Below are 16,452 nucleotides of genomic sequence, written 5' to 3'. Positions count from 1 at the left end.
GAGTCAGCTTCACCGAGTGCCATGTGCGCTTTGTGGCACAACTTTACGAGAAAGAACGTGGAGAGTGGTGTGTTGAAGTAAAATTGGCGTTTTATGGGCACAATCACCCTGTGTCGCAAGACATTTACGACGGATATCCGACGGTTCGACAGATAAACCCACCAGCTCGCCGATCATACGCGATGTGGAACTCATGGTTGCAAGTGGGAGTAAACCCAGCCGCCTGTATGACTACGTTCGTACCAACTCGCCGCACAAGATGCAGATGCAGGACGTATAAAGAAGTCAGGTTCGTAGTAAATCGAGATCATGTATACAATATAAGGAGTAACCAAGTCGTATCTTATGCAGGACCAAGTAGTAGAACTGCTTATGGAGTTCAGTTTGGGTGCTGAAGCTAACGTGGCCATGGTTGAAGTGAACAGTCGAGGTCAAACTGCCGTGGTGTCCATCTGCACGCAACATATGCGCAGGCTCTACAAGCGTTCCCCAGAGTTATTGCTCGTTGATTGTACCCACAAAACGAACAGGTACACTCCTTCTACATGTTTACAGCATGTTTCAGCCATTTATAAACCATGTTTTCTTGTCATGTTTTAACCATGTACAACCATGTTTCTGGTGATATTCCTTTGCTGCTCACGTAGATACAACTACCAACTTTGCACATTTATGGTGATGGATCAAGTCAGGAACGGCCAGGCTGTTCAGCATTCAGTAATCGAGCGGAATGCCGATTGGCACATGCTAAAGCTTATAGACCATTTCCAGGAGGTGAATGATAGGGAAATGACGATGGTTATCATGGTCGACAAAGATATGAATGGGATCGCGGTGCTAAAAAACATGTTCCCGAAGGCGCGCATTTTGCTATGTCTATTTCACGTGATCAAGTGGCTGCGTGGTGCTTTCCGCAACGACAAGAAGTATGGAGCCTATTTGAGTAGTGTGCTGAAGCAGATGAATTTCTGTGTTGCCAATATGGTTACTCCAAATCAGAGAATGAGCTTCAACACAACGCAGGTAAATTCGAGTTGCTCTCATGTCGGGGCGATGGGCTGTACATTTGCCGATTCTATTTTATTGAATTTCTTGAAACGTTTTCTTTTTGGGGCTGGTTTATAGTTATGTCGTACCCATTTAGTTTAGGAAGTGCCTACGTTCACGCTAAAAAAAGCAAATTTCATACCGGTAAAAACCAGTAGAAGCAACACTTATGTTGTTTTTTTAATTGTAAACGTCCAGCAGCCGCTCATTCCCGCGCCGGCATTCCCCTCTCCGGGTCCGTGCACGCTGTACTCCTCCCTATTCGTCGACATTTGTGTCCCGCCATGGCCTCTACGCTATCATGCCGCTCTCCAGGACGACATGTTGACTCTGATTCCGTCTCAGACACGATTGCTGGTGTACAATTGGACTGCAGAGCACGATCCCGCCGTGGCCCAGCTTCTGGAGCGCAGGGAGAGCTACCGATAGCCGCTCGTACTACCTTCAGGGTCACTTGCCCTGCTTTCTCTGGCACATTCGCGTCGTGGGCTACTCTAGAAAATGCCTTTCATCGGTACGGTGCATGTTAATACTACAGGAATTTATTTGTGTCTTATTAAATTTTGACTGACGTATATTACTTGTGACTGAATACTAAAGATATCAAGAAGAAACTCACCAAATATACAAGCTAAGGACGAGCCCCTCCGCTCGCGTGAGAAACCGAGACCGTATCAAGCGAACAGCACTGCAAGGAACCAAGCCTGTGTTTTTCGACGAGGAGTTGCAGCTTTACTCGAAGACTTTTCACTGCACTTATGGTTGGGAGTTCAATCCGCGCGGGAGCGGAAGCCGAACAAACCACACGTGTCAATCTATTGGTTACATGGCGCGGCTAAACACCCTGCTTAGTTGATCCGATGACGGCTCGTATAATATCAGTGTTACAAAGCACACACCCATTCACAACCACGGCGTGGGTCCCAAAGAATACCGTACGTACGCTGAGGACCGTAAGGTCGACTCTCCCGGCATCAAAATGATAGCCAAAATAAGGTACGTCATTGCAGCTATGCAGTCAAATGATCTTGCTGTACAAATGTGTCGATAATAATTAAATTGTTTTGTTTTGTGCATTCTAGGAGACTCTAAACGGGACAATCCTCCGCTACTTGAAAGCGGCGTATGGACTACCCGTCCAGCCAAAGGACGTGGAGAATCTGATTGCTAAAATGCGATGCGAAGCCTACACTTCCCCTGATGACAACGTCCGTGTCTCCCAGTTATTACAGGATTTTAGAGAAGGACCCGGGAACGCTGTCAGCTTATTTCGTGACCCATTCACGGAGCTGACAATGTACATTACCTTCCAAACAGCTTACATGAGACGCATGACTCGGAAGTTCCCTGAGGCTCTCTGTGTTGATGCCACACACGGTACCAACATTAACAGGTGAGAGATTATTGACCTGCTCTAATGACTAGAGTTGTGGCATGTACACCAACATGTTGGTGAAATCTTCACAAACCTACATGTATTTACTGCATATTAACCAACTCCTATCTATTTTTGCGTACTTGAAAATATCGCTTGTTCGGTTTTATGGTGACAGATAAGTTTGGGAGTGGCTCGCTTGCTCAGCACGCCTTAATCGACGGGGAGACCAAGCTCAGCATGAAGAGTGCTTTCAGGTCATTCAAACAGAATAGTCCAGCTTGGTCGGACATCAAAGTGGTGGTCGTAGATAAGGACTTCAGCGAGATTGAAGTGTTAAGTGAAGCATTGCCGGAGGCCAGGGTGATTCGTTGTCATTTTCACGTGATAGACTACATCAAGCGCGAGATTAGCAAGATTGTTTATGGTTTCACGTCGTTTAAAAAGACGCCTCGTGTATTCAATGAAAACTTCGTCAAAATGTGTAAGGGTATTGGGCACCAAATTGCCACTATTGTGCCTTTCTGCCAAAATGCCCTCCGATTAAGGGTCCTAAGTAGGACCTCCGCTCCTACGTAGGGTCTCATTAAATCTACCCTGGAGCCAGTAAAGCTTAGACAGTAACATAAAATGAGCTTTGTGACCCCTCTGCATCCTGCTGACAGCACTGCCTCCTTGTGAGGCTCAGTCTTCCTCTCCGTAAGAGATGTCGACTCCTCACAGTCTTCACCGTAGCTCAAGTCTTCATCCGTCGCTTGCGAAACGTCGTCGTCTGAGTCTTCAAAACCCACTAAAGGTTCACCAATAGTCGGTATCCGCGTTGACACCGTCGCCGCGCTCCAGTCCGTCGTCCAGCTCGCTCTACCTTTCATCGGAGTCGCTGGTACCGTCGACTTCGATTCTCTCGCCATCTTTGGACATTTTGCTCGAATTTGCCAGAAAACGTAACAATAATAAAAGGTCACACCGATCCCAGCAGTTGTGGTGTAGGGATTCACCATAAAATGTAGCGAGCCTCTGCACACAACAGTTCATCTTCCACGAAGGGTCGGCGAAAGTTGGGGCGTACCTGAAGGAGCCAAGTAAGACCCAGCGCCTTGAGCCGGCGCTTCCTTTTCTTACTGTCTGCGCTTGTAGGCAAAATACACACACGTAGCAGGCACTAGCTTCACCTGAACGTTTATCCTCTACCTCTCTCTACAATACCCCGTGGCACCAACAGCGGAAGGTTACCTAGTCTCCCTGACTCTTTTACGGGGTACCGAGTAAAACTCAAGCTGTAAGCTATGGTATACGATCAGTACTAAGAACACTAGTACTAGTATCGGTAATCAAATACCCGAAATTCCCTCAAATAGGGAGCAAACTAAAACACAAACCCTTAACTAGTATCTTGGCCTGACCGGAAACGAATGCTCACTTCAGGAAGGTCGCTGTTGGCTGGTATTGTCCCGGCCATAAAGGATCGGACGGAAAATGGAAATGTATTAAATCCATTTTTAAGTATTTATATCTCAGCAACCAACCGTCTGACTTAGCTGCGACTGTCCTCCAAAGCAAGTACAATGTCTTATTATTAATAGCCAAGAGCCTAACCTAGCCGAGAGGTTGCCACTACGACAAATCCACCAGGTAAGAAATTATCCGCGGCCGAAAAACACTTGGTGGCAAAGATCTACGAATACATACTCGCTAAAAAAAGTCGCTGCACCGAAGCTGTGGAAGGGAGGGGTACGCAATCATGTTTGTGAATGTCTGGGCTTCGCGCCAAGCACAATTTCGGCGATATGGGGCCACTGGTAGAAGAATCACGGCGATTCATTAAAGGGAAATCTCGCAACATTTTAGCTGAAACGACAGCTAATGTTGCTTTTCGCACACAATATTTGAAGAAAAAATCGGTCAATCTGAATAGGCGGAGCTTTCCAATTTGTCCGGAAGTATAACATTCTGCAACTTGAACTACGATGCTCAGCTTTCATAGTCGATGAAATTAAAAAATTCGATATTCAAAAAGCTGTTTTGATATTTTATTATTTTTGCGACGTTTTGTATTGTTGCAGCCGGCATTATTCGTCACGATAAAATCCGAATCGGTGGAGAACTGATTGAAGAATCAAGAGAAGTGTGGTAATACAACTTAAAACGAAAACACGATGACGACTACCACGGCAATTTCAACACAGAGCAACTCGAGACATAATTTGAAGACCTGTGTGCACATTTAGCCAGCAAATACGGCCTTTACAACGTACACATGGATGGCGCGAGCTACCACAAGAACCAAACAAACTCGGCCCCCAACTCAAGATCTCTCAAAAAGCGATATACAAGCATGGCTTGAAGAAAAGGGTGCGATTATATATTTTATGCTGACATATTTAAAAGGTGTAACTTTTTTTTTTTTTATCAAATTAGAGATTTGGCACGACGTTCAGCTACACTAAAGCTGAGATGATAATGCTTGTTTGTGCCAACAAGCCTAAACCAATCGACAGGGGCTACAGAATTTGCTACTCTACATCACCATTGGGTATATTATACTCCGCCATACCACCCCGAACTACAGCCCATTCAGCTTATTTGGGCTAGCATTAAGAGCGGCATCGTGGACGACCCTTCTTCCGATATGGCGGAGCTTCGTTTGAAGATTGACGCTGGGTTTGCATCTCTAGTCTCAGTTACCTGGACAGATGCCTATTAGTACGCTCAAGAGTACGAGCAAAAGTACCGGCAGTTGGCGGACGAGTGTGAATTCGTATCCGATTCAGAAGACAGTGAACATGAAATCTGTGAGGACTCCGATGTTAGTGACTGACCCGGTGGCTCATATATACCCCCCAAAAATGCCATTTAAAAGTTTTTCTAACAAGCATACCGTTTTTTTACAATCATGATAAATGATCAGATTTTCGTAATATATTCAACTGATTTGTAAATCGCTATCTACTATCACGATTAAGCCAATAAAGGAGCTCAAATCATTGCACGTGGCAGACTTTCAATTGCAAAGAATTCTGCAGCAAATAATGGGGCTTTTCAAAAGTCAGAATGAAGGGAAACGGCTTCGAAATTGCAAAAACGGACTTCAGATTCGGACTCAGAACCCATTTACCCTATATATCTGAATGTCGATATAGGTTTTGTAAATGGAAATAATTTTTTTGGGGGGGGCAAAGTTCGTCCGAGGTTTGGTGGCCGAGATAATACATACCACTTAGTGTAAGATACTTACCTCGACGCTTAACACTTGTGTGCTCCAGGGAAAAATCTGCTCTGTTGTTGTTTGAGCCACTTGGCCCTTACTCTCTTCTAATCCTTTCTTCTATTTACCAAAATCAAGTAAAATCAGTCCGAACCTTACCGTGCGTACTATTCGGATCGCTACGACCCGATGATGCTTCGGAATGGTGTGGCTCACACCATCGTGACGCCGTGTCGTCACTTGAACCGTCGCCGTCGATGTTGCTAGGTCGAAAATACCGTGATTGATCCTTGGAGCACTCTGGCGATGGCTCGTGACTCGATCCTTTTCTCCCAGCGATTCACTATACCACACATATTTATCCATACAAATGTAAGTTGTTAGATGTCGGTAGATTCTATTCTATCTGGTATCATTGCCTGTGCTTGGTCGACACTCTTGATAGTCTGCTTTCACTGGCGTTTTGCCTTTTCTCGAAATGTCCCATCTGTATGCCTGGTGTCAGTCCGGCTGGCATGCGCCATGGCTACAGCGTTCTCCTCCTTTTTATCACAGCTTCTACTTTCTTGCACCGCTTCTCCTCTTTCCTCATGCCTCTAGCTCTTGTTTCGCTGCTACGTTTCTTAGCTCAGCAGCCATACAGATTGCGTGTCTCGACGAACGGACACATGTTTTGCTTCCCGAGCTGCAATAACGTCTTTTTGCGAGCGAGCTTGAAATTCAGCGACGGTCTCGTCACAGTTGAATATCTGAGGGGGGGGGGTATCGGATGCTCTTTTAGGAACTCCTCATATTCGGCAAAGAAGTGTTTAATCTCGCTGTTGGAGACAGCGTTTTCACGGGCGTTATCGAGCATTCGGGATTTGCGAATAGAAAGGCGCGTGTTGTGGTGTTTTAGGAATCTATATAGCTATCCACTTTTGCAAAGGGCCACCTTTGCCCAGCTCATTCTCTCGACCAAGGCCGACCAACATGCTTCAAAAGCGAAGCCTTGTTGCTGGGAATCCCTTGTGTGCACAACCCAGTCAACGATTCCGCGCTCTTTCGGGTTCGATAATGCTGCAATTCTTCCCGCATTTACGCCAACTTGTGCTTCGTTGAGGTACCTCTTAGGGGTCTTAATGGGAGCACCATAAACCAGTCAAACTGCGCTCTAAGAGAGTTGGGCCAGTTCTTACAACGGTCAGGGACTTCATTGGATCCATATGTGTCCAAGATCCCCTGGTCTTCGTGGTTGAACGTTATCGCTGCATCGTCGTTGGGGTTGTTTGTTGAGGGTTGGTTGATGTTGTGGAGGGCTTCAAAGCTGAAATGGATGTGAATCTCACCTTTAAAGTGATCAGTTATGTGGTACAAGAAGCAAAGGTGGTATAGAAGCAGCCGTGGAAGGAATGCATAAATCTGCTGTCTGAAAGTAAGAATTTTTCTTGTTGAAGAGCGTATTGAAGCGCTTAAAATATACCATTGTGGTACATGTGGCAAAATAGGGTGCATGGCAATTTATGCCCAGTACGCTTATGTCTGGGTGTGGTGATGGTCAGGACGTGTGTTGGTGGGCTTAGTGACCGATGGTAAGCTCGGGTTCATCCGTCAAAGCTCGCCAAGTGCAATTCTTCCTTATACGCCTATTAGGTTATATTTATGCTTTACTTGGCTTATTATCGATCCTTGCGACCGAGGGACAGCAAAAAGGACACTGAGATTGACGATATCAGGGATAGGCGAGATGAGGGAACCAGCGGCGGTTCTTGCGTCGGAATGGAGTTCGACATAGCATCTGAAGCCCTCTATGCCGTTCGAGGCTTTGCTCTAAGTATTTTACTTCGGCTTCCTTCTCCCCGACTATCAGTGTAGCCACTTTGCCGTAAGTTAGCTCTTCGTACGTTTTTAAAGGCTTTCTTTGTCACTCGAAGTGCAACTTTTCAAGGCAGTGTCCAAACTGTCTTCTGTGATGTCAACGAGGTCTACTAGATTCAAGCCTTTGACGCCCCCCCGCACTCCATTCTTGCGCTAATTTTCCTATTCCTACGAATAATGGTCCTTTGTAGCAAATTGTCTTGGTGGGTACGCGATATTCACTTAAAGGCTTTGTCTTTATCGCTCCTCTGTACACTTTTTTTAAGTTTCGAACAGCCACGCGACGCGACATGCGGGAGTTTTTCTTGACTTCGACTTGAAGTAGAAGCCAACCTTAGTGCTCTTAAGGCGATGCATACGCTTTTCCTGTTGACTATAAGTCGGTACCATGTTGGAAAGTATCCCTCATCCGCAAAAACGAGAACTTTCAATAAAGCGCCCTGTGAGCGTTTGGGGCATACGGCTAAAAGGACATCTCTTTAACCCAAAGGTTGGACAGTATATATGTGGGTGTCACCATCACGAACCTAGTGCCTTACACACATTTTGACAAAATCTTTGTGAGCCCGCACACCCGCTGACATGTTCCCGGCATCAAACTTGATAAGTTGGGGACGTTTGGCTTATCGAGCCCCACTAATCATCTCATCCAGTATTTCGAGTAACCTTGACCCCTGGGAAACAGTCTAAAGCCTGCTGGGAAACGATAGTTTTGAGGAGAACCCCAACTCAGCTTGGGAAAACACTAATCCCCATTCTGGCGCAAGCCCCCTCTGAGAGAAAAAAATTGGCCTGGCCCGTTCTTCTCTGTACAGAGCTATGCTCCCAATCGAGATATCCATCGGTATTGGACCGTCGGAGACCACCCGATTGGAGCTCGAGTGATGGACAGAGTGACCTGTACGGCTGCGACCCGGCTTAGACTGGAAATACGTGAGCTTAATAGCTTGAGCAGCAGCTATGCCCTCTGCTTGCGTGCCACACCTTAAATATATCCCTCCTTGCGTGTTTCCGATTCGAGCCCGTCCCAGAACCGATCTACTTGTTCCACAGCGCTGGGTTTGTGTCATGCGTCAGCGGAAAAAACGGATTTAGCTCTTAACAGAGCCGCGCTGTCAGCATCCGCTAATCTCCGCTCACATATTAGACTGTTGAGCCGGCGGTACAAAGTCTCGGCGAAGGGATCGGATGTCGTCGACCGTGGCAAAACGGATCTTGTCAATTTCCACTTGTGACACCACCACACGGCTACGTCGCTCAGCTTGGCAGCTAAAATTGACAAGTACCAAAGGCTGATTGGTGATTGCTGTGTAGTCAATACACTTGCCCTTTTCAAATATTTTCGCTCGAAAAAAACACGTCGGTGGATCCCGTTGACTTGCCGCTGAATGTAGACATGGAAGCGCATTCCAGCCAGAGCTCGTGAGGCGGGCGATGAGCCGGCACGTGCTGCTATTGCTGTTGCTGATAAGCATGCAGCTGGGCTTGGGAATCTTGATACACTTGTGGATTTTGTTGTCTGAGGGCCACCGCAATACGATCGCTGGATTGATCAAATCGCTCGAACGGTTTCGGGCAGCCTCCGAGTGGCATTTGGCCTGATTCTTCCATAGCGAAGCAGGACGGCAGATAGAGACTGGACGATGACAAACGTCGAGACGATGAGCAGTTCGACAAGTGGTTCTGGGGGCTTGTAGGTAGAGTATCAACGCCAAAGACGATTCAGATGTGTCGCTACCCACACGAAAGAAGTGCTACCAATTGGAGTGAGCAACTTCAGGTCGACTGAGCGAAATGGAGAATGGTGTTGAATGCAAGTTACCGATACTAGCGACGAGTAGCAATAGCTAACTCTGTTAGTGATTTACATGGAGATTTGGAGACTAAAAATAAATGCCAAGTCAGCTGAACCTGACTGCATGACTACAGTCTGAGAAGAGCTCCAGCTGGTCCACGTCACGAGTCATTCTGACGGATCCTGAAATCAGTGTAGTAATGGGGCGACGTCGACACGAGTAGCTCTGACGACTGCGATGTCGCTACTCGTCCACGTCGACCGCAGGCTATTTTAAGATCAAGAGCGAGTTTAATGAGAGACTAGAAATGTTTAGAGGAGAAACTGACCACGTGGCCAAATCAGAGCCAGACTTGCCTGGCTAATTCGTTTTACCTGCGGTCAAGTCTGGTATACAGGATGAGGGGCCTAATACGATGGCGGACCGTGATTACTAGCTTGTTCTCAGCATAGCAACTCTCTGGAATCGGTCACAATTTGACTCTAATCGTTAGAAGTAAAATAGAACTAGACATTTTTTAAATGCATGGTCGTCATTTATCTATAACTGCAGCAGGTGTTCCGAATTTCCCATTGTATTGGAATGTCAAAATAATATTAGACAATAAATTATTTATTTTTGAGATGCCAGAAATACTTTCAATAGCTTATTTTCACATGGTCTTTCCCATTTTGTTTTTCGTTTACTTTTTCCGTGTTTTTAACCATAAAACCTTTTTAAATGAAAGGCTTATTTTGGCAGCAATTATATATTTTTGATGTTGATCTCAGAAGAACAATTTCTTATTTCTAAGGACTGTGAAAATATTATTGCAATGTTATTATCGGAATACCTGGTCAGTACCCTTGACGACAGGCGTCTCAATTCACCCGTCCGTAACCAGATAGGTCTTGCTTCGGACGAGTCTACGACCATCATTTTGATTTTCCTGCATCATTTTCATCGTTTACTTGTAGAAAGTCAAACATTTACCTAATATATTTATTTTCTGTTTTTGTTTCTTCATGTAGCCGCTCAGTGTGCGGAAATTATTAGTTTTGGTGGCTAATTGATCCAGCCGAGGTTAAAACTAGCGTTATCAAGTATTGATATAATTGTTCATCGAGCTCAATTACTGGGTGGTGTTACACAAGTCCGAGGAATATCGCTCAACCTCTGATAGACACCGAGTCTCTGGTCATCACACTCACGAGGGCCGTCCTATCTACTAAAGTTTTGGGATGCAGCACTAAAAGATAGAACACAGCACAAAAATAATCTTAATTGGCACTTTAAAACATACAAGTCTCACTAGCTCAAAAATAGAGGAGTTCCACTATTTGCAGGGCACGCCCACTAAAAGTAGGAGAATGACAACTATCTCATGCGAATTTGAAACTCCTGAGCTCTTTTAATTGAACTATGTTTGTGAACACTTTGCCAACCGAACTCGGTCCACTGGGGTACTACTTGGACTTGTTTGGTCTGGACACGGAGAAATCCTGGGTCACTTACGGTATTATTTACATGGCTGCTATCTACGTGGTGTTCATGATCTTGTCGGGTCTTGCACTTGAATTCCTCCGCTACGAGACCCCCGAAAATTTCGACGTGTCCGAGAAGCCCATCAAGGACGAAACCTACACGAGGATGGAGACGCCCAAGAACAACATATCAGCGGCGACGGAGGACTGCGTTGTGGGCTTTCAGTCGACCGCTCAGGAGAAGAACTTCGTGCCAGTGACCATGGCTTTACAAGACCTTCACTACTTCGTGCTGGATCCCCACAACCCCAAGGAATCTCTCGAGCTGCTAAAGAAGATCAACGGGTTTGCTGTGCCCAGGTCCATCACGGCTCTCATGGGCTCGTCGGGTGCAGGCAAGACGACGCTAATGGACGTGATCGCAGGACGTAAGACTGGCGGGAAGATCACCGGCAGAATCCTGTTGAACGGCTACGAAGCGAACGACCTCGCCATCCGTCGGTGCACGGGCTACTGTGCAGATGGACGTGCGCTCGAAGGCTGCTACGATCCGCGAGGCGTTGACGTTCAGCTCCCTCCTCCGCCAGGATGCCTCGATCTCGGACGACAAGAAGTACGACTCGGTCAACGAGTATATTGAGCTCTTGGGTTTGGAGGACATCGCGGACCAGATCATCCGCGGCAGCTCAGTCGAGCAGATGAAGTGCTTGACTATCGGCGTGGAGCTCGCTGCTCAGCTGAGTATCATCTTCCTGGACGAGCCTACCAGTGGACTGGACGCTCGATCGGCGAAGCTCATTATGGACGGTGTTCGCAAGGTGGCGGACTCGGGACGTACCATCATTTGCACGATCCACCAGCTGTCAGCCGAAGTGTATACTTGTTCGATAGTCTGCTGCTGCTGAAGCGTGGAGGCGAGACGGTGTTCTACGGAGACTTGGGCCGCGATTGCTGTAACTTGATCGAGTACTTCGACGGTATCACGGGGGTGTCTTCCCTCCCTCTTGGCTACAATCCCGCGACGTGGATGCTGGAATGTATTAACGCCGGTGTGAACAGCGCGGCGGGTAACCAGACGACTTCGTGAACTACTTCAACGGCAGTGCACTGAGTAAGGCTCTGCACAACAACCTCGCCAAGGAAGGCATCACCACGCCCTCCTCGGACCTACCAGAGATGATCTTCGCCGACAAACGTGCAGACAACTCGGCGACGCAGATGAAGTTTGTCGTGACCCGATTCATCCAGATGTACTGGCGAACTCCGAGCTACAACCTCATGCGCATGATCCTCGCTGTGCTCCTCGCACTGGTCATCGGTCTCGTGTTTATCGATGCTGACTACGCGTCGTACACGGGTCTCAACTCGGGTGTTGGAGTGGTCTACATGGGTGCTCTCTTTTAAGCGATGATGGCGTTCCAGAGTACTCTGCGGCTTGCCTGCTCCGAGCGAGCGTAGTACTACCGGGAACGCGCGTCACAGACGTACAATGCGCTGTGGTACTTTGTGGGCTCGACCGTGGCTGAGATTCCCTACTGCTTCTGCAGTGGCTTGCTCTTCACGGTTGTGTTCTACCCCATGGTGGACTTCACGGGCTTCTGGACTGGCGTCGTGCTCTGACTGACGATCTCGCTGCTGGTTCTCATGCAAGTGTACCAAGGAACGGTGTTTTTCTTCTTGTTGCCGTCCGAGGAAACCGCGTCAATCTTCGGACTACTTTTCAATACCGTCACGATGATGGGGGACGGGCTACAGTCCTCCGGCCTACTTGATCCCGTCCGGTTTCTCTTGTCACACACTCTTACGACGAACAGAGTGGCAATGAAGTCGGCGATACTGTTGGGGAACTCATCGAGGAGAGGCATACCGAGCCAGAACCACTGACTGCGGTACACGTTCCAGGTGGCCAGAAAGTTTGTGGGAAGGCGATCACGATCATGACGCCGAACTGACACACGACCCACGTGCTTTGGATCGGACTGGAACCAGACACGAAAACCAGCGAAAAGATATGGCAAAGGAGCGGAAGGCGATCACCTGGAACATGACGCGGTGCTGCACCAGGTCGTACGTACAGGTAGACGAATAACGTGTCCATGGCCATCCAGGCATTGATCTTCTGTTTCTGTAGAGCGTCGTCCTTATTATCCAGCACGTTCTCGAGGTATAGGCCGGCGGCTTGAAAAGTAATGCGTAGAACGAGTGATAGAGGCTAATTAGAACCTTGCTGGATCTTACGCTATTTGTTTGTGTATCTTTGTTATTGCTTCATGGTTTGCTATTTTGACTGGCCTAATCTTTTTCGTTTTTTAAGGACTACAAGCAGTACGTACATGTAGAGAGCCACTTCAATAAGATAAGTATTATAAGTCGAATGAGCTCTTTCAGAACCGTTCTCGTCGTAATGCTGGATGCATGGCCTTAGTTTTTTGCTCCGCTCGATTGGTGCCTAGCTCCCTTTTATAGTGCTAGAATATCAAGTTGACAGTTACACGAGGAAAATAAAAAGTTGGTGATGACTCCTGTTTTATAAGTGGCAGTGCACCACTGATAAGTGCGTAAACTCAACTTACAGTTTAAATATTCACTTTTGTAGTTTTTCTCTCGTCTCCTCCACACTCACGTTGACCAACATGTGTCCCAGCCAAGATGATTACGATTGGAAATCAGCTATAATAAACCCCGCTTCATTGCCTCCATTAAGTCAGTTCGCAATTTCCGTCCGACTCGCCATGCAGCTCAGCAACCTCCAGCCGCCCAACCTGCACACGCTCAGCGCAGAAGTCATTGGAAGCGTCCTGCTGCATTCGCGACCAGACAGGCACCTTGTCAACGTTTCAAGGCCGCGAATTTTCTCCCCTAGTCAAGACGATGATGTTGCTACGCAAAAATCTCTGCGTGCATCAACTGCTAAGCGAGGAAAGCCCATAACCAAGAGCAGACACTCCCGTTCTGTCCTGCCGCCATCTGAACAACCTGCAAAGCCTGTATGCGCTGACGACCTGAGAGCCAGCATTGAGGCATTGCATCGATAACATCGTCGGACGATTCGAGAGCGCTACAGAGAAAAACAGCGTCGATTGCTTAACGGTCTAGAGACCCGCACTATCGAGCTACAACGGGAGGTGGACGAACTAGGTCGGAGACACAAAATTCTTACAAACGGGTTCACAACGAGCGATATCGTTTGGTCCGTCGCGGCGGAGTACTTTCGGGTCTTTCGATGCTGACTACCCGACGAAAGGGGCCCGCGTATTATCGCGATGGGCTTCCTGAAAGCCACGATGTCGCAAGATTTGGATGCTGGAACGGTGCGCGGGGTGGAGGCGCTGGCGAAGAACTGGGCTGTCTTCACAAAGCACTTCCGAGACGTATATCTTCGCCTTGATCGACTGGGCCACGTCACGGAAAACTCACTCGTTGCCACCACTACGACGAGTTTAACTATCACCAGAAACACACTGAAGAACTTATTCCCCGGTCTGGCGTGTCATCGCGGTGACCAGGACAAGGAGAGCAAGCTTTCTCGTATTGCTGCCAGACTGGTGGGTCAACGCATCGTCGTGCACGGATCGGTGCTATTCTACTGTGATACCTCTACCCATTGCATCGTGAGCTTAATCACCCAAGGAGACATGGTGACACCGTTGCTACAGGTGCTGGACAACTTGGAGGATGTTTCGTTGGTATTCCATCATGCTCGCATCAACCCCGAGGGAAACCTCGTTGAAGGCGAGTATCTGGACCAGTACAACCTGTGCTATTGAGTAAGAACTCTTGTGGAGTACAGAGGTTGATAGTTCAGGTAAGTGATAAGTTGTATCCGGATTTGTTTATAACTTGCAGAAACTCTCCCGTGTAAATCTACGTGTACTTAGGAGACCTCTGTTAGGTAGTGTAGGTTTTGTAAAGGATCAATGGCGTCCATAAATACTTTTACCGGTGCTAGTAATGTCCACTTTGACAAATCTGTATTTTCTTTGCTTGTGGATGTATATCTACGCATTTTTAGGCTTGTGTTAGACTTAAGGAAAACAATCATAATAGCTAATCCAATAGCAATAATACGTTTTAAATCTGTTTGTCCTTTAACACCTTGCGTCCGGACGGTACTTGCCCAGAACGCGTAAGCGCATGTCGTAAGATACGGTATATCAATGTTACTACGTATTTGTATGGGTGCACTTTTTGACGTGAGGTTAGGTGCATTAATTTTCAACAGGTTTTTCTTTCAATGTCGTAACTCTGACGGGATTCAGCGACAGTATTGCCTGCTCAATGTCGTAACTGACTGCAAGTGCAGTCAACAGATGGCTAAATTGCTTCACAGGCAGTCCACTTAAATCAAGAAACGCAAGGACGAAGGTACGATGGTTCAAGAAGCTGTGTATTTGAAACAAATCACTAATCAACTGACACGCAACCAAGCTCACTCGTCATCACTATCATTCTCGTTGTCACCACCGTTGCCGTCGTCGCTGCCAGCATCGTGCCCAAGTCGAAGTTCCCGTCGCGTCTTCTTTCTTTGGCCAGCTTTCTGGCCGGGCCGACGGAGCACAATGCGCTTCCCTAAGTTTGGTGGGATAGCTTGCCCGGCGTCGAAGTCATCATGCCAGATATCATTGCATGTCTTCGCAACGCCCTTGTATTCCCGTCGAATACGGTTGCACAACCAGCATTTTGCATTATCAACGGAGCAGCGCTCGCAAAAGAACGTTGTTGCGAAGGACTTCTTCTTTTCAGTACGCAAGAGCGCGCAGACCTTGCACGATCTCTGCCGGCGTTTCTGGACCTCAGTAACGGTTACCCAATCTTCAGACTGCTGCAGCGCGTGCGTGAGGCGTACTGGGGTTCGCTGGCGCTTTTGGCTCGCAGGAGGCGGTGTTGCCTCCACTCCAGCAAAATCTTCGGCTTTGAGTTGGAGAAGTTCATTTTGAAGGACGCAAAACCACTCTGAGCGCTTCATAGCAGCCATCCCCTTGATCTTGGCCCCCTCTTTGTGCGTAAGATACGCATTTACCATGACCATGTCCAGCAAACCTAAGAATAGGCTCTTATAATATTTCGTGAACCTCGTCGACATTTGCAGTGAATACGACTGGAGACGGAGTTGATCGTGGACATCAACTACGATCATCCAGTTCTGGTAGTCATTAACAGCAGAGGGGCACGGCACTCGAACCGCACCGATACGTTTTATTTTTCGCTCAATTGTCGACGCCGCCATAATGGAGCCCGTACAGAGATAATAGACGGGCTTCCGGTCCCACCAAACACAGGAAATCATGGTCGGGATGGCGATAGAGCGAGAGAACGAGAATGTACCGTGGGGTATGCTCACTGGGCGTGTCTTGCTCGTAGCCCTGAGATTCGGGTTGAATCCAAGCCGGTTAGTCATGATCGTGCCAATAACATACACCTTCATACTCAGGAGCTCAATCGCAAGGAGCACGGACGAGTAGTAGCGATCGATCACGACGGTATGCCACTTGTGACGAGACTGGGCGAGAACAATCTTCAAATTCCGTACCACGGCTGCAGCTCCAGTCTTAAAGTCAACTGAGGTGTCAGGTCCACCAGCAGATGCACGCTTACCCACATAAACTTCGAACCTAGATATTTACGACATTCACTGTTGTCAGGCAAACACAAAGTAGATAGTTACGACATACACATTTTAAACGTACCTGTGGCAGTATGCCGTCTGCG

The 16,452-nt window shown here is 47.5% G+C and overlaps 4 protein-coding genes across 4 annotated transcripts; 2 read left to right on the top strand and 2 right to left on the bottom strand.

Annotated features, from left to right (window-relative positions):
- Positions 1-5,403: 5,403 nt before the first annotated feature.
- On the bottom strand, positions 5,404-6,483 carry PITG_14148 (uncharacterized protein; the record flags this gene model as incomplete). Its single annotated transcript, XM_002899218.1, has 4 exons — positions 5,404-5,439; positions 5,658-5,747; positions 5,787-5,970; positions 6,269-6,483. The coding sequence occupies 4 exons, from the start codon at positions 6,481-6,483 to the stop codon at positions 5,404-5,406; spliced, it is 525 nt and encodes a 174-aa protein (XP_002899264.1).
- A 4,327-nt stretch (positions 6,484-10,810) lies between these two features.
- On the top strand, positions 10,811-12,481 carry PITG_14147 (ATP-binding Cassette (ABC) Superfamily; the record flags this gene model as incomplete). Its single annotated transcript, XM_002899217.1, has 6 exons — positions 10,811-11,244; positions 11,315-11,615; positions 11,663-11,794; positions 11,860-12,123; positions 12,202-12,311; positions 12,436-12,481. 6 exons carry the CDS (start codon positions 10,811-10,813, stop codon positions 12,479-12,481), a joined length of 1,287 nt encoding a protein of 428 aa, XP_002899263.1.
- A 63-nt stretch (positions 12,482-12,544) lies between these two features.
- On the bottom strand, positions 12,545-13,550 carry PITG_14146 (uncharacterized protein; the record flags this gene model as incomplete). Its single annotated transcript, XM_002899216.1, has 3 exons — positions 12,545-12,921; positions 13,377-13,413; positions 13,506-13,550. The coding sequence occupies 3 exons, from the start codon at positions 13,548-13,550 to the stop codon at positions 12,545-12,547; spliced, it is 459 nt and encodes a 152-aa protein (XP_002899262.1).
- Positions 13,551-13,675: 125 nt separating this feature from the next.
- PITG_14145 (uncharacterized protein) lies at positions 13,676-14,510 on the top strand (the record flags this gene model as incomplete). Its single annotated transcript, XM_002899215.1, has 1 exon — positions 13,676-14,510. One exon carries the CDS (start codon positions 14,007-14,009, stop codon positions 14,508-14,510), a length of 504 nt encoding a protein of 167 aa, XP_002899261.1.
- Between the last annotated feature and the right edge of the window lie 1,942 nt (positions 14,511-16,452).

This window comes from Phytophthora infestans, genomic scaffold, assembly GCF_000142945.1.
Source record: "Phytophthora infestans T30-4 supercont1.32 genomic scaffold, whole genome shotgun sequence".
Lineage (NCBI taxonomy): Eukaryota > Oomycota > Peronosporomycetes > Peronosporales > Peronosporaceae > Phytophthora > Phytophthora infestans.
Note: the sequence above shows the minus strand (reverse complement) of the source record. Positions and strands in the feature narration are given on the sequence as shown.